The 17,917-nt window shown below is 38.0% G+C and overlaps 1 protein-coding gene across 21 annotated transcripts in view; it reads left to right on the top strand.

Moving 5' to 3' along the window:
* SPEF2 (sperm flagellar 2) overlaps nt 1-17,917 on the top strand; it is a 176,273-nt gene that overhangs the window by 80,989 nt on the left and 77,367 nt on the right. For all 21 annotated transcript variants that reach the window (XR_011430174.1, XR_011430173.1, XM_070245930.1 and 18 more), the window contains 5 exons: nt 2,611-2,867; nt 8,906-9,011; nt 10,050-10,207; nt 13,592-13,759; nt 17,179-17,253. Coding sequence is in view for 19 of the 21 variants with exons in the window: in XM_070245930.1 (XP_070102031.1) it covers nt 2,611-2,867; nt 8,906-9,011; nt 10,050-10,207; nt 13,592-13,759; nt 17,179-17,253 (764 nt within the window). In the remaining 2 variants the exon portion in view is untranslated. The remainder of the gene's footprint in view (nt 1-2,610; nt 2,868-8,905; nt 9,012-10,049; nt 10,208-13,591; nt 13,760-17,178; nt 17,254-17,917) is intronic.

Raw genomic sequence — 17,917 nt, 5'->3', positions numbered from 1 at the left:
TTTCTAAGTGATACTGAATCTGTTAATCTCAAGTTTGTGTGCCTGATGCACAATAAGCTAATCACTGAGACACCAGTGCTTGGAGATGGAGAAAGGTTTATCTGAATTGGCCAAAATGGGAAGGCAGGAGGATAAGTTCTCTAAAATCTGCCTTCTCAAAGAAAAAAGCAGGGAGTCATTAGAGAGCTAAGGGGCTTGGGAGGAGGAGTTTTAGAAAAACAAAGGGGAAGTCTGTGTTTCTTTCACTCCGGATAAGCCCTTGGGCAACCAGACTTCTGGGCATCAAGGGCAGCTGGGGGCTCATTATCTGGTGATCATAACTTCCTTAAAGGCATTCTTTTTCTTCTGCAAAACAAGCTCATAAATCTTTTGACCCTTGAGTCACAAGAAACAGCAAATTGACAAGGTTAACTTCTTTTCATCTGTATCTGTGTTGGGAACAAGGTCGAAGGGTAATCATGTTCTTATTGAATGTTTATAGTAACCCTCAGGTACCTGCCTTCGTAAGGAGAAAGGATTCTCCTCAGCCTTCCTTTGTAATACAGAAAAAGGAGAAATTAAAAGAAGCCAGAGAGGCTCAGTTGATCCATATAATAAAGAGATGTGACTGAGAAGGATGGAAAAAAGACTCAAAAAGGCTCTTATGAAAGAGTTTTGGAGAGCTTAGAGTGGGTGAGGAAATACAATTGAGGTAGCTGTGCTGTGTGGGAAACATTAAGACCGAAAGAGGTGAGGAAAGGAGCTTTTAGAGAAGTTTTACTGTGTGTCTGGAATGGACTCCCTCTTTAGTGTTTCAAGAGATCTCATTAAAGATTTAAGTTGCCTCCTAGTTGTGACGTATCTTGGACCAATTTACCCTTTGAATGCAACACTGAAGAAATTGGGCCACAGGGACACTACCCTCAGAGCTGAAGGGGATCTCACTCTGTTAGTTGTAACATTCTCAGAACTGGCATAAAACATGGTTTAGCCATGGGACTCCTTGTTCAAAGAAAATTGTATATGAAAAGTATCAGCTATAAACAGAGCTTAGCTTTGGTTTCAGTGGAGGCTGGAGTATCTACCCTCGACCTTCAGAACTTCACTACTTTCCCACCACTATCCTCATTGACCCTGAGGCACCTTTCGAGCACTATCATTAGTCTGAAATCCTTTCATCTAGTCCAAATCCATCCTTTTTCAGTGACGAAAGGAGGTGCGTGGCAGTTCAGTAAGACAATTCAGTCACATATTTGGTTAGTGGTGTAGCCAGGGTCAAAGCCCAGGTCTCTTCACTCGTTGCCCGGCATCCTCACACTCCAGCTGAGCAAGTGTGACCCTGACCTCTTCCTCCCTCTGAAGTAGCTCGTGAAACTGTGGTGGGAGAAGAGGTCACCCAGACCTGGTGAGGTGCTCAAGAAACTTCTCTATTTTAGGCCAATGAATCAACAAACCCATTCTATGCAGAATGCTTTACCAAGCTCTGGACAAGTTATAAAAGCAAAATGCGCTCTTTTCCTGCTCTTCTTGGGCTAATGGGGGAAATAGAGGCAGTGACCTGAAGGCAGCTGATGCTGTGGAGGGATCACTGAGTTTGGGGTCATCTGCAGTTTTGTGACTTGGGACAAGTGATAAAACCTCTCTAAAGTACAGTTTTTCCCCTCCCTCCCTGCCACACTTTCAGAAGGGTCACATGCAGGCACCAAAGCAGACTTACAAACCTTTGGGAAGGGGATTCTATTGTTTAATATGAGTTCTAACAGAGAAATAAGTGAAATCATAACTTAATCCAAAAACCAAAATCTCAATTTTGCGTAAATTAGGGGTTTAGAAGAGCAAAGTTGGAGTTTATGCCCTTTTCACATTTTCCAATTTAAAGAACTAAAGTGATAATTCTTGGAGCACCCATTGTCTATAGAGGATGCTGCACTGAGGGTAAAACCTCAAGAAGTGGGCCTTATCCTTCAGCAACTTATAATCGAATTGAGGTAAAGAAGACTCGAATTTTTCTAAGTCAAGGAATATGATGTATGATGAAGTGAATGAGAGAGGAGTTCAGATCAGGTGGTTTAAAGACTCCATGCTGGATTGGGTTAGGTAGAAGAATCCTCCAGGTTGGCCATGTGAGTATCCACTATATGCTCAGCTCTCTGCTGGGTTCCTAAAATGCGTCATTTCAGTTCATCCTCGCATCTATCCTGTGAGGTGTGTCATGTTGTCTCACTGTACATGTGAGGAAACAGGTTCAGAGGAGGAACAGCCTATGAACACAAGCTACAAAATGCAATTCGTACTCATATAACAGTGAGGAGATTAGTTTGTTTGATGTAAATGGTTCAAAATTGTGTGAGAGAAGAGGTTATGGGGAAGTAAGTTGGGGCCAGTTAGTTTTAAATACCACGTTCAGGCCTCCAGACTAGATTTGGAGGGCAGCAGAGACCCATAGAAGGATTTTAAGCAAGGGAGTGATTATGGTGCACTAGTAAGCCTAATTTTAGATAAAAAGTAATAAAATTCATGCAGAAGGAGGTTATTGTGAATTGAAAGAAAGACAAAGGCAAGATTCACTGTATTATTATTTTGATAGATTGGGTCTATCAAAATGTTAATGGTTTGTCCTTTTCAATTCAGTCAGATACCTTTGGATCAAGGCTGGGTCCTCGATGGTTTTCCAATGACACTAAACCAAGCAAAGCTTCTGGAGGAAGCTCTCACCGGCTACGACAGAAACCTCATAGAACTGGAGGAAAAGAAAAAACAAATATCCACATTGGCTGTTGATCCTACAGCTTCCAAAGAAGTGCCTCCTCCCCCTTCTGCATTTGATTTCGTCATGTTATTAGACATTTCAGACAATTCTTCACTAGATCGTATGAATGACATCATGGGTAAGCTGGACACTTTTTCCTTCTGCTGCTATTCTTGTTTACAATTCAGTGTTCTTTATTTGTTCTTTGACTGAATCAGTGAATATTTGCATTTACAATTATAAGTGAGTAATAAAGAATCCATTTCAGCCTTCCAAAGAATAATCTAGCAGAGCACAGTTGCCTCCTGCTTTGACTGTCAGTTTTCAGCACCGCAGGCCAAGCATGGAACTAGCAGGGAATTCTGTGGCAACTGCAAGCATCTCACTGAACCCTTCCATCAACTTAGCCGCTCCTCTGGCAGAGAGGGACCCTTTTTGAGACTTTGAAGCATGAAGGAGCTTCTTGTGGCTATCTAGTACAGCTTAGTGGGTCACCCTAGTGAAGGGCATAGACCACTTCTGTGCTTTGTGCAAGGATCTGGTACCATCCTTCCCTTGAACTGTGTGTGAACTCTGAGGAGCAAGTATCAGTTGGCTGGAGTCCTCACATGGTGGAGTTGAATAGTTTTGCCAAAATTCATGGTTTATTTAACTTCTTTTCATCATTGAAATGAAAATATTACTTTATTCCATAAATTAAATATTTATGGATAAAAGCATATATTCTTGAGCCCTCACTTTCTGAGTTATGAGATGTTTGACCTGGGAAAGGTACTTCATTATTCTAACCTTAGTTCCACAATCTATATAATAGAATGCCTCATTGTGTTGTTATGGATATCAAAGGAAAACTGTTTCTTTACTCGCAACTCTTCTGACACCAAATGTGTGGATTTTCCACACCACCCAATTCTCCAATTCTTGGAAGACACCAATTGGGCATCCTACAATTTAATCCAATTCTGGCACTAACTACCTGGAGTTACCACAGATTTCCACAGGTTAAGGACTTAGCCCCACAAGACTTCCCCCCACTTCAGATACCAGTCTCCAGTCGTGGATCCCCAGGTTACACCTACTTCTGTCTAACTTGACTACAAAATTGGGAGTTTCCATGACCCCTTCTCCAGTTTGATAATTTGCTATAATGGCTCACAGAATTCAGGGAAACACTTGACTCACTGTTACTGGTTTATTATAAAGGATATCATAAAGGATACAAATGAAAAGCCAGATGAAGAAGTATGTAGGGTAAGGTCTGGAAGAGTCCCAAGCTTAGGAGTTTCTGTCCCCTTGGAGTTTTGGGGGAAGCTCTTCAAACCATTTCTTTGGAGTTTTTATGGAGTTTCCATTATGAAGGCATGATTGATTAAATCATTTCCTGTTGGTGGTTAACTCAGCCCTCGGCCCTCTAATCAGTAGGTTTGTTCCTGTGACAAACAGGCTCCACCCTCCAAGAGTTGCCTCATTAGTATAAACTCAGGTAAGGTTGAAAGGGGCTTATTAGATGAATAACAAAAGATGCTACTTTCACCCCTATCACTTGGGAAATTACAAGGGTTTTTGGAGCTCTGTGTCAGGAGCCAGAGACAGAGAGCAAATATATATATTTCTTCTTATATCACAGGTATTAATTGATGTAAGTGTTAAACTCTTAGGATAGATACATAACAGTTATCTATGTTAGGTCCATAACAATAACTGTCTACTAATTACATCAGGAAAAATTGTGGAAGACTTTGAAATGAACAAAAGATTGTTGTATATCCTTTCAACAATAGGCTGAGTATTATCTATTGGACCCTCTGGAATATCTGATTCCGTAGAGGTTGTGCTTTCATTGGCTTTGACTCAGCTCTTCTATAACTCTGTAAATTGTAGGAAACTGATAGTGATTCCAATGAGTCTTGACCACAGACATGCAAATGAATTTTATTCAATCAAGATACAATTAATTTCTACACTTTTGAAAACTTGATTCCAAGTATTACATTCCTCTATACATGGTAACCAGTTTTTCATCTAGTAACATTTATTTCAACATTCCTGATTGCCTACAAATGTGTCTGTTGTTCAGATTCTCATTTGGATTGGTTGTAACATCTTACTGATTCTCTCATTAATTGAAGAGTTAAATGATGTCATTTTACATTTGAGTCTTGTCTTTTCCTTTTTAAAAAACTGCCATTTAACAAATGGTAACATTTATCATTCTTTTATTACTGCTGTTGCTACTAATAAGATGACATTCAGAGCTGGGAGAGACCTACAGGATCATCTATTCCAATGCCTTTATAGATGGGAATTTAAGGCATGAGCACGTGACTTGTCCAAGGTCACATTCATCCTTATTTTGAGTTTGTGTAATTTTGAGATCTTCCTTTCATTGTTTACTTAAATAAAATGACAAAACCATTTCATGTTACTTAAGCTGTTGAGCCCAGTAGTTTAAACTGGGCACTGTCCATCAAATTTCAAAAGGGAGAATTTACTTCTCTTCATACAAGGGAGTAGGAGCTATGCTGATGGTAGTGATGATTCTGCTTGTTCAGCATTCCCATTGAGGGATAACTGATGATTGGCTGAGAAAGCTGCCAATTTGTGGCCATCTGGTGGCAGAACAGGGCCCTAAACTCAAGATCAATTTGACTTGAAAGTGGATATTATTATAAAGTGCACACATAGACCTGTGGGTGAGAGCATCCCTGAGAGCTGATTATAACCCTACAAAGTCCCCAGAAAGTTTGTCTACCTCTTGGGGTTCCATTGGAAACATATTGTTGTGTGATTCAAAAATAGAAGGAAATCAATTAGCAAGAATTTTTCAAGAAATCCAACTCAATCCAGGTTAAATTCTTTCAATTCCCTATCAAAATTATATGACAAATGATTCTGGCAAATTTGTGAAAGCTGATATTAGCATCTAAATAGTTTGATGATCTTAATTCTAGGCCCTTGGCTTGTAGCTAGACTTAAAAATGCCCTTTCTCCACTATTCCAGGGAGAGTTTCTTCTATCTCAAATTTTATACACATAATCTTATTTACTCTCAGAAATTACTATTAAAGTACAGTGTGATTTTTTCTTTTTATCATATGTTTCTAATATTGAATATTTCTAGATCTGAAGTGAACTGAGTCAACTACTAGATTAGGGCCATTTAAACCATGAAAACTAGTATTAAATCATTGATTTTATAGTTCTTACTTGTTTTGGTCAGAAATGAGTATGCTAAATATGTCCACAACTTTGAAAGTCAATCTGCAGCTTTCATATTCAAGTATTTTAAGTTGTGTTCTTTTTTCATATCTTAAGATTTTTCTTTTGTAGGATATAAGATTTGGATGGCCTTTGAAAGATCATTTTACCAATTTGCTCTCCTCATCTAAAGCAAGACCCACCCTAAGCCATTTTGGACAGATGGAACTCTATTCTGCTAAAATATCTTGCTCATTCACATATTCACCTGTTATTTATTGCATGCTTGCTAAGTGCCAGACACTGTGCTAGGCACTGGTGATAGAGTAATAAAGAAGAAATGAATCCTGCCTTCAAAACGTCTAGTGGAAGTTGTAGATAAGGAGTTGTAACCAAGGGGTTACACTATAAGTTGTGTGTCCAACATGGCAGCCACTAGCTGCATGACGGATATTTAAATTAATTAAAATGAATAAGTTAAAAATCCAGTTCCTCAGTCACACTGGCCACATTTCATGTACACATATGGCTAGTGGCTACCATATTGGACAGTAGTGATATAGAACATTTCAATCATCTCAGAAAGTTTTATTGGATAGCACTGGTAAAGGTGATGGAAGCTAAAATGGTGCCTCTAGTAAATGCTTATCTAATTTTTCTAATGTGCCAGGAATTGATAACATAGAAATGAAGGGCAAGTGCCTAACCTCAAGTAGTTGACAATGTTGTGTGAGAGGAAACAAAAGTAAGCTGATTATTATAATATAGTCAGTTATGTGCTATAATAGGTGTGCCCAGCATGGGAAGAGGTTAACCAGGCCAAGATAAGGAGGCAGGTAGACAGAAATGCCTTTGCAAGACTTGGCAGGTAAGCATGATCCATCTAGAGAACAACAAGTACCTCAGTAGGGCTGAAAGGCAGCAAGGTATAGAGGAGTGGCAGGAATGAGCCTGGAGAGTAGGCGAGGGTCAGCTGAAGAGGCTTGCCCCAAGCTAAGGTGTTTGAACTTTGTCCTGAAGCCATGTGAAGTCACTGAATGATATTAAAGCTGAGATTTAATGCAATTAGTTATCCCTTTTATTATGGTCATTCTGGCTGCAGTGTGGAGGATACACTGGAAGAGAAGTGAGGTTGGAAGCAGGGAAATGAGTTAGAAAACTATTACTATCTGAAAAATGACAAGTATCAAGACAATTATAAGAGGCAAAGTAGGAAGAGTCAGCTTCAAGCAGAATTTAGGGGGCAGACTACAGAACTTAGTGATCAGCTGGGCTCGGGATATAGTACAGGGAGAACAAGATGACTTCAAGTTTCTAACCTGCACAACTTTCAGAATGATGATATCATTCGCATATAGAATATGGAAAGAAATGCATAGAGTTTCTTTAGGGACAAATTGAGCTTGAAGTGCCTGTTGGACTTTTGAGCTAAGATGTTTAGAGAACAGTTCTATAAATGGGTCTAGATATCAGAAGGGAAGTGTGTACTAAAGTTAAGGATTTGAAGGTGAGAGAAATCATCTAGGAAGAAAAATATATTTTGAAAAAGACCCAGGATGACACCCAAGAAAACAACAAAATTTAATGAGGAGAACAAAAGAATAGTTTAGAAGCAGCAGCTAGGGAGAGAGAAAGAAATCCAGGGAAAGCAGTGTCTCACAAGCCAAAAGAGGACAGATTTTCAGATAAAGGTGCTGTACTACCCTCCTCCCAGACGGTGGGGAGCTGGAGTCCTGAGGCGTGGGCTGGGGTGTGGGAGCCCAGTCACTAGGATTGGGTGCAGCATACCGTCCTGCAATGCTTGGGATCCATATAAAAGCCTGAAGAACAGCATGGCAGGAAAGCAGCCTCCATCCAAAGCCAGTGAGCTCAAAGGTTGAACATCAGTCCAGTCAGGGCTGGGCAGGGAGTAATGGACCAGACTCAAAGTCAAGAGGCAGAAGACCAGGGAGGACTAAGGAGAGGGAAAAGCCAATATGGGAGCATAAGACTGTGTCAGAATGGAATAGTAGGGCCTGCCTGGGTTTTTAGACAGTGCCTTGGGCTGTTGGCTGGCCTGAGAGGAAGCAGCAGGGTTCATAATACGGGGAGAGGTACAGAGAAGTTTTGAGTATAGGCTCTGTGTGGTTAACCTTTGTGACTGATGTTGATTGAAAAGAAACATGAGGGGGCTTCCAGGGCTGATAATATTTGTTTCTTGATCTGGATGCTAACTGTTTTCAGTTTGTGAGGTCATTGGGCTGTAGAGTAGTGCCCCCCTTGTCTGCAGGGGATACGTTCCAAGACCCCCATTGGATGCCTGAAACCATGGATAGTACCAAACTCTATATATACCATGTTTTTTCCTATACATACATACCTATGATAAAGTTTAATTTATAAATTAGGCACGTACGAGATTAACAACAATAATAATGAAATAGAATAATTATAACAATATAATAAAAATTATGTGAATGTTGTTTCTCTCTCTCAAAATACCTTATTGTATTGTACTCACCCTTCTTCTTGTGATGATGTGAGATGATACAATGCCTACGTGATGAGATGAAGTGAGGTGAATGACGTAGGCATTGTAACTTAGAGTTAGGCTACTACTGACCTTCTGATGATACATCAGAAGGAGGATCATCTGCTTCCAGACCCTGGTTGATTGTGCATAACTGAAACTGTGGCAAGGGAAACCATAAGGGGGGACTACTGTATATTCTATTATGCATTTGTTTTGGCAGGTATAATTCAATACATGGTTTAAAAATTAAAAAGAAGTCCAGAGCCTAGAGTTATATTGACTGGAATAAAATCCCTTCTCTGCCATTTATGAACTGTGCAATTTGGGGTCAATTATAGAATCACAATCCTACTTCACAAGTTTTCTGTGAATATAAAATACCATATGTATAAAAACATTTAAGAATTGTATGGCTGTAACTTTGAGTGGTTTGTAAATTATTTAATTAAGTAATTTTGATATCATAGCTGAAGCACTTTCAAGTGAGACTCCTCGTGAAGATATCAATCAGCGTGTAGCTGCTAACCAAGATATGGATGAGGACCAGAATTTAAGAGACCAAATACACCATAGGTTAGTTTAAAACTCAACATCCTGCTTCTTGTTTCTTGCCATTTGAACAAACTAACAATTAGTCACTTTGGAATCATCAGAGCTAGAAAAAAAGACTTATTTCCTAGCATTCAGTCTTTTACAGGTAAAACAAAACTAAGTAGCTTTGATATTGAGTGAAATATTTGTGTGCTACCTTCCATATTCAGAGCACAAGTCATCATAGTCTTGGAAGAAAGTAATTAAATCAGGCAATGCTTCCCTTTATGGTTCCGTGAATTTACAAATTCATTATACGGAATCCTAATTCAGCCCTCATTCAGCAAATGCCAGTGAAGACGGTGGCATTTCGAAGAGCTGGGCATGACACTACTGATTGTAGTTCTAAAACTACGGCTATTTTGCCTAAATGAAGTTACGCTTACAAAAAAACCTCATTCTTTTAGTTATATGCAATTTGCTCATTGGAAAAGAAAATTTAGACAGTTTTATGAAACTCTGAGAAATCTAAAAATATGAAGTGAGCCAGGGATGAGTAATTTGAGCTACATTAAGCCTGTTTACTCTCAAAGAAGACAAGAAAGTTTCAAGAATCATTCCAAGAATATATTTGAGTAAACCAAATAAGTCTGAACCAGCTGCACTTACTCAAAGATGTCTTTAATTTCTGTCTCTAAGAAAAAGAAGATGACCTAGGTGGCTCAGGCTGCAGCTACCATCAGAAGCGTGCTCAGATTATTCTGCTCTGAGTGCAAGTGATGTTTCCTTAGATTTCCACTTACAGAACTGAACTTGCACTAAAAGTTTACTGAAACGGTGGCATTTTCAAATCTTCTTTTACTCGTTCATATATCTCAAAAGATCTGTCTTGATAGCATTAAGTAATTTCTTCTTTAAAGTGAATAATATCCCACTGCCTCTAGATTTCAAGTTGTTTTTTTCAGATTTAACCATATTGGCAGCCTATTTTTTCATTATGCAGATCAGATAAATCATACTTAATGTTGCACAAATATTTCAGACAGGATGTCATATTCATCCAATATTTTGATTTTACAGAATTGTAGGCTTCTTGGACAACTGGCCTTTATTGGAGCAATGGTATACAGAGCCAGAAAATATTTTGATAAAAATCAATGCTGAAGTAGATAAAGAGTCTTTATGCCAAAAAGTAAAGGAAATGTTTATGACTGAAATAATGAAAAAAGAGAATAAAGGTAATTACATTTCTTTGTGATTTTGAGTTTATGTAACTAAAATGTGTGGTTTTAATGAGTTTAGGAGGAAATGAAAGTCTGGTTGCACTGTAGTGTTTACAAGTGTCTCTACCTCTGATTTTAGCTTTCTGCTGCAAATGTTTATAAATAAAAGATTTTTCTCTCTTTGTTTTAATTTAATCAAAAGAGGTCATCTCGCTGAAAGTATTGTTTCATGTAAAAAAAATAACAGAGTTAAAATTTTAGATATTGTAGAGAAGGGTAAAGATTTCAATCTGTTAACCTCAGCATTATAAGGAAACAGTGAATTCTTCCTTTAGGTTGGAAACAGTAAGCAATTTATTTCCCCCAAATCTTCCTGTGTTGGTATTAATTTACTGATTATTAACTCTTTATTTATAAACCTACTTCTGGGGTATATCTCACCCGCATTGTGAACCATCCTGACCTCCTTCATCTAACCAATAATAAATGCTCATTAACTTTTCATAGTATTTTTGGGATTTATTATTAAAAGTGATCTTAAGCCAGGCCAGCCTCGTGACACAGTGGTTAAGTTTGTGCACTCCGCTTCAGTGGCCCTGGGTTCACTGGTTTGGATCCTGGGTGTGGACTTGTGTACTGCTTATCAAGCCATGCTGTGGCAGGCATCCCACATATAAAATAGAGGAAGATGGGTGCCAGTCTTCCTCAGCAAAAAGAGGAGGATTGGCGGCAGATGTTAGCTCAGGGCTAATCTTTCTCAAAAAGAAATACGTAAAAATAAAAAATAAAAGTAATATTAAGCTCATGCACTGCCAGTGCCACACTTCAACTGAGATTTTACCTTTGAGAAAAAAATATTTCTCTTTTGTTTACCAAATACCCCTAATTATATTGGCAACTGCAGTTTCTTGATATAGTAAAAAATGGTGATAGCTGAGTAGTATTCCATTGTTAATTAATTAATTTATTTTTAAAAATGATCAAAGTTAAGAATATCACAAGGATTCTAAAATTGTCTTGATAGCATGCTGTCTCCTATCACTAGATATAGGACCTAACTACCGTAATATATCAGTCAACTGTCACCAAAATAGCACCTGGTATGTATAACCCACAATCACCATGGCGATCCACGAGCTCACACTCATAAAGACCAGCTCCGCCATCTAAATGTCTGCTCCCCAAGAACACCCATGTGAAGCTTTCAGACAAAACCCAAACCAATCCACATATTATTTAAGAGGTTTAACATGTTATTTGACAAAGTAGTCTGAGAGGAGGGAAGAAAACTCTCACAGCAATCTTACAGAGTGTTGGTTGGGAGGCAAAACCAAACTGATTCTAAGCTGTAGCGTCAAACATCGACAAGTTGGAATCAGTTTGTTTTTGCCGGCTGTCAGACTCACTTCCACATTTTCCTAAAGATTTTACGTTCTAATCACCAATTACATTAGCAGACTCAACTGCCACTTATTTAAGATTTACATTCCAATCAGCTAATTACTTTAACAAATATTTTATCATTAAAACAATAAACATTTATCTAGCCCAGTACTCTGTGTTAAACATCCCGATTAACTTTTAAAAACATATGAGGATGTGGTACTTCTATATATATTCTGATGTGCTAAAATGACCATAATATACTTTTTTGTAGGAAAAAGCAGTTTATATATAGAATAGTCTCATTTTTGTTTTTAAAAGTATGTCTGTGTATTAAATCTATATGCACAGAAAAGAATCTGAAGTCTGTACAATACTTGGTGGGGGAAGGAGAAAGACAAAAAGATTTAACAGCCAATCTCCCTTTCTACTTGTCTAAATTGCTGGATGTTTTTTTAAACAATAATTATATATTAATTTTATAATCAGAAAAAAACCCTTAACTTCTACTTTGAAAAAGTATCTAATAGAATGAAGCTTTCTTGCTTGGTGAATTGAAAAGAATAACCTAAGGACAGAGAGAATATGTATAAAAAGAAACAGCCAAAGCTTCTCATAGTCTCTTTTACATTGACATGTCTATTTACATTTCTCTTTTTTCCATGCTTTACTTTTATCATATTGTTTCCTCAAAGCTTATCCAGTTTCTGGATCTCAAAGGTGCTTAATAAATGTTGATGGAATATTAAAAAACCACGACAAATTGAGAGGGGAAAGAAGAGAAGTAGCCATACAAGAGGGCAAGCATTCATTGGCAGTGGTACAGTCAGTCAGTGACCAGTGGCCATTTCTAGCATGGAGGCTGGGAAGGCCAGGGAGGGCAGGAAGGTTTGCCAGGAAGATGAACCTGAACCATGAAAGGCAAAGGAATGTAACAGTAATAGGAGCCTAGAAAAACACGAACCAGCCATGCTGCGCCCCTCCAGGGTCAGGGCTGACTGTCTCCTCTGCCTGGAATGCTCTTCCATCTATTAGCCACACGGCTCACTCTTGGACTCTCTTCAAGTCTTTGCTCAAATGTCACCTTCTCAGTGGGCCTACCCTGCTCAGCATTCTATTTAAAACTTTAAAAGCTGCCCACAGCACTCCTGATCTCCCTTGCTCTGTTCCATTTATTTTCTCCATAGCACTTATTACCTTCCAACTTCTCTATAAATTAACTTATTCACCTTGTTTATGGTTTGCCTCTCACCCCTGGAATGCAAGCCTCACAGGGCCAGGGATTTTTCTCTATTTCGTTTAACTGTTGTCTCTCCGGCAACCAGAACTGTGCCTCGTGTTATTTGCCATGTTGTCAGTATCAGTAGTAGTTTTACCTTATTTTCATGTCCCTTCCTTTCCCTCAAGACACAGTTCAGTTTCAGTAAGTAGTTGCTGCGTGAATGAATGCATTGCTAAGACTTACTTGAGTATTGTGCATTATTATAAGTGCTTTATACGTATTTACTCACAGAAGCTGGTGCTGCGCATTTCCTTCCCCTTCCGTTTCCTCCTCACCTCCACGTCCTCTATCACATTGCTCCTCATCTTCTCTAGACTTTTTTCACCTTGTTTTTCCACTAGAAATTTTGAAATAATCCTTTATTTTCCTATTCCACTACATTAGCTACTTCTAGATTGTTACTCTTCAATTTGTCACCCCCTCAACAAGCCTTTCTACCTGCTACACACACACACACACACGCGCGTGTGCGCACACACACACATACACACATCCCACCCCCATCCTCATCCCCATCAACAACACCGTCAGAGGCAAGGGAAACAGTATTTCTAACCAAGCAGAAAGGCTTAAAATCTTAGCTTTAAGGGCTGAATGACTTAAGGGAGAGCCCTAAAACATGAGTTTAGCCTTAAATCAATAAGGGCAGTTTATATTTTTTAGGTTGATCTTAGTTTAAGTGAAACAGTAAGTGTTGGAGTCCCTAATAAAAGTCCTTTCTTATCCTTTTGAAGTTAAAAAGAAGTTAGAAGAAAAGGAAGCTGAGAAAAAAGAAGTTTCCCTGACTGAGCCTTCTTCTCCTGCTGCTCCTCCCCCTCCTCCTCCTGAACCAGAAAGAGAGAAGGAAATCCACCCTCAGCAAGAGCGTTCAAAAACTCCGGCAAAAGGAAAACCACCATCAGGTGATTGACAGAGTGATTTATAATCCTGTTTGCCAGTTTCTTATTTTCACTTAGAAGAGAATTATGAATTATGGTACTAGTCCATTTATCTACATTCAGTTTCTCAGCCACTTTAATCATACGAAACAAGGCTATATGCTCAGATGGAAGTGGAAAAGCCCTGAGTAGCTAATAGCATGGTTGTCACAAAGCCCAGGTGCTTTACTGCATAGAGGGAAGTGGAGTCCTCACACTCAGATCTACTGATTAGAATAAGGCCACAGATGAGAAGAGGAAAGGCACAGAGAATAAGCAGAAGGAACTTAGGGCAGATCAAGAGGACAGACATCTATATATGCTGAACTGTAGAGTTAGGTTTACGTAAAGAGTGAGAATATCTTAAGAAAATGAGAATTAGCATAGCCAATTGTCCACGAGAATAAGGGAACAAATCAACAGCATTCATTAGAGACTAGAATTTATATGCAACTGTTCATCTTCAGTGCTGTGTGATTATCAAAGGATAGAAACAAGCACCTGACATCTCGGTAAACATATTTTATAATATGTAATGTAGATGTATAAAGAGTTTATGTAGAGAATATTTTTTAGCTTAAGTTCTTTCTAGATCCTTAACCACTAAGGGCCATTAAGTGGTAGACAATGAATATAATGACAAAAGTAAAGTGTTCAGTTGTTGAAATGCATGATATTGGTAGAATGTCAGTACCAGTTTGGTGCTGTGTACATGAAACAAATGTGGCTCTAGTTTCTGGTTTTAGCTTTATAAGTGGCTGGCTGTGCAGTACACATGTCCACCTAGCTATTCTTAATATTGTGTCATGGTTACATTTCTAAATTCCATAATCTTTCTGATTTATGGAGATTTGAGATAGGTCTGAATATTTTTAGTTAAATTTATTTATATTAAACAAACAAATTTGAAGACTTTAGTAACATATATCATGATCTATTAACGACCATTGTATTCCAATAAAATGGAGCTTAACTAAAGGCTAACTATACCAATTCTAAGAAAATTTTTTTTTCATATGAACAGTAATGCACAAAGCCATGAATTAAATACATGCCCTTTTCCCACTACCTTATTAGGAATTTAAAAAACCGATACAGAGGTCTGGAGGAAAAAATGGAAATCTTTAAAATACCATTTAGACCTGGGGCAGACAGTTTTCACAGTGGCTCACGGGAGCCTGGAGCTATCCAATAGAGGCCTTTAACCTCTGGCCATGGCTCTCCCTTCCCCTTCCTCTGCCTCCGCCTGCTCACAGTGAGGAGTGTCTATATATTTGACCCATTCCCTGAAACCAATCTTTAGTGTTTCTGCTTATAACACAGTTCAGTCTTTAAGTTTCTGAAAGTTTGCTTGCAAATTTAAAATTGTATTCCTGAATACTGTGTGTTGGGGGAATAATAAAGCTATCGTTGCTTCAAAGAGTTATGGTATCTGTCTCTTTTTTCCACCAAGGGCAGGGCTAGTGCCTGATCTTTAAAATGTCTAGAAGGGTTAATCTCCAGAGGCCTAATTACTGCCTTCCAGCAGCAATGCATTATTGGAAGGAGATCCCAGTGCTTGTGGGCATTGATGGGGCAAAGAGCAGGCAGGAGGCCCTTACAGCTCAGGGAAGCTTGGCTAAGCAATTTAGAGAGGGAGGTTCCAGCAGGTTTATTCGTTTTTATATTAATAATTTACAATTTTTTTCAAAAGATAACATTTTCAGAACTGAAGGACTGAGGCTTCTGAAAATGCCCAACTCAAATATCCAATTACAATCTTCTTTAGAAGTGGAGATGAAAAAAAAAGAGGAGTAATTTACCAAAAAAAAAATCAGCCTGGAAATTGGGTAAAGGAGGAGGCAGAGGACTCATAGTACACTGAGTACTAACAGTCATTTTGTCCAAATATCGTTCTACATTGTATATGATTCTGCATTTTATATCTGCTTCAAATGCTCTTGGGATTAAATTTGAAAAACTTCACTGTTATGTGCCCTTAGAGGATTTATTATCAAATCCACTACCAAATGTCAGAATTTAATTTAAAACTAAATTTCTCAGGGGGACAAAATACAGTAGTACTATCCATGCTGTTATTTACGAATATTTTTTGAGATTTCAGAATATATTTTGGAACTGATTAAAATATAATGGACAGAGTACGTACTGCCCCCAGCATAAATTAGACTTCCCTACAATACTTTATAAATTCAATATCTTAAGTATCTCTGTTTTTACTTTCTTTTCCCTGTTGTCTGTGCTAAAGTTTAGAGCTGGTTAAGTAGTTGGTTACCCAGAGTATTGTTATTAAAGGAACTAGGAGCTTATCTGGACTTTGTTTTTAAAGCTTATTTCTAAAAAAGCAGCTAATTCAAATGTTTGTTTCTTATTTATTTATTTATTTATTTATTTATTTATTTATTAGTTTAATGGTCAAGAATTTGGATGTTACAAATCCTTTTATAGAAGTTAACAAAGTTTCCAGGTTAATCTTTTGTCTTTCACTTGTCTTATCTCTACGGAACCCTGGTTGTTGGATCTGAGATGTTTAAATGTAAGTGATATGTATTATGTATTCACACATTCTTATAACTATCACTTCTAAATATAAAGAATAGGTCAAACAGGCATTTAAATTGCCCTATGTGTCCATCCTTCCAATGAAAAAGAAAACTGTAGTCCAGGGAAAAGGGAAGAAAATGATTGAACCTGTTTAGTGCATCATGTGGAATGTAGTGAATTTTTTCAAGGGACTAATTTATTATTTGGGTCATCTTATTGATCTCTAGATCATCAGTTTCCCATTTTCCCCTTCCAATACATATCTGAACTAAATTCAAGGACTCCAAGGAAAATATACCCAAAACAGCCTTTGCATTACAAGTTATAGTCAGTGCGAAGTGGAAATGTAGAAGTCACAGGGCTCGCAAGTGTGGAGTCAAGAGAAGTTCAAGAATACACCATATCAAAAAGATGTGGTTAGTAACTCTTCTTCAAGGTGTTTTGGTGTCATTCTTATTACAGATCCCGTTGTATTATTGCATAAGTATCATTCAGTTGAAGTACATCCAAATTTTGATATGCTTCAAAGGGACTTGTGACTAACTTTTAAAACTCTGCAGCTATGTTGTGTTAAAGAGCTCACAATCAAATCCACTACCAAATGTTGATATTAAATTCAGGACTAAAATTCTCAGTGTGACAAAAGAGAATAGTGCCATCAGGGCTTTCATTCGAGAAGTTTCAATCCATAGTCTGTCTTCAGGTAAATTTTAACTCACAATGAAGACCTGAGTCATTTTATGCAGTTTACGAATGTAACTGTTTATCTGTGAGAAATAACATTTGATTGCTTACAAATCGCATAGCCCAGGCTATTGAAGAAAATCATCAATGATACTTATGTGTTGAATTTTGTCTAGAATCTCCGCATGGTAAGCAAGAATCTTCTCAGGAAGGAAAAGGGAAGAAAGGTGAAGCTTCACTCAAAAGAAAAGGTACAGCAGATAAAGATGGATATGATTCAATATAATTCTGCATTTTATAAGTGTCTCAGTAAAAATAGTGAGATTTGTTTAGTAGTGTGCATTGAATACTTTTCTCAGGCATTTGTAGACCATAGGCCCTTGCCAAAGAATATAACCTTAATCTTAATGCAGCCTGGCACTTAACAAAGGTCCTGCTGAGAAAAGTGATGCTTGCGGGGAATAATTTAGAGAATGTCTAATGTATAGAATATCCACTCATCGTAGATATTGTAGGTGTTATCATTGGGTGCTATGCCATCAGAAAGCTGCATATGAAACCATATTTTCTTGGGCCTCCGATGGAATTGCTTTCAAGGAATAAGCATGTTGGTATAATATCCTCAGCTTCCTCCACAACATAACATAGAAGTGGAGGTAAAGCTTTCATTATACCAATAGTAACCCAATATTATATTTTCTGAAGGGATAATACGCCCACTACATCGTTCAGTGGTCTCTATATGAAATCCCAGATGAGAACTTTCGTTCAGAATCAAAGAACAGGAAAACAGTCCTTCCTTTGAGTGGTTAGATAATTAACATCTCTAAGTGATAACATTTCCTTTTCTGTTTTGGATGTCCAGAAGTTCAGATCCAAATCGTGGCTCAGATTTAGTATCTGTGCAAGGACCTA

The sequence above is a fragment of the Equus caballus genome, chromosome 21, assembly GCF_041296265.1.
Source record: "Equus caballus isolate H_3958 breed thoroughbred chromosome 21, TB-T2T, whole genome shotgun sequence".
Taxonomy (NCBI): domain Eukaryota; kingdom Metazoa; phylum Chordata; class Mammalia; order Perissodactyla; family Equidae; genus Equus; species Equus caballus.
The sequence above is the reverse complement of the archived record's forward strand: the minus strand, read 5'-3'. Positions and strand labels throughout refer to the sequence as shown.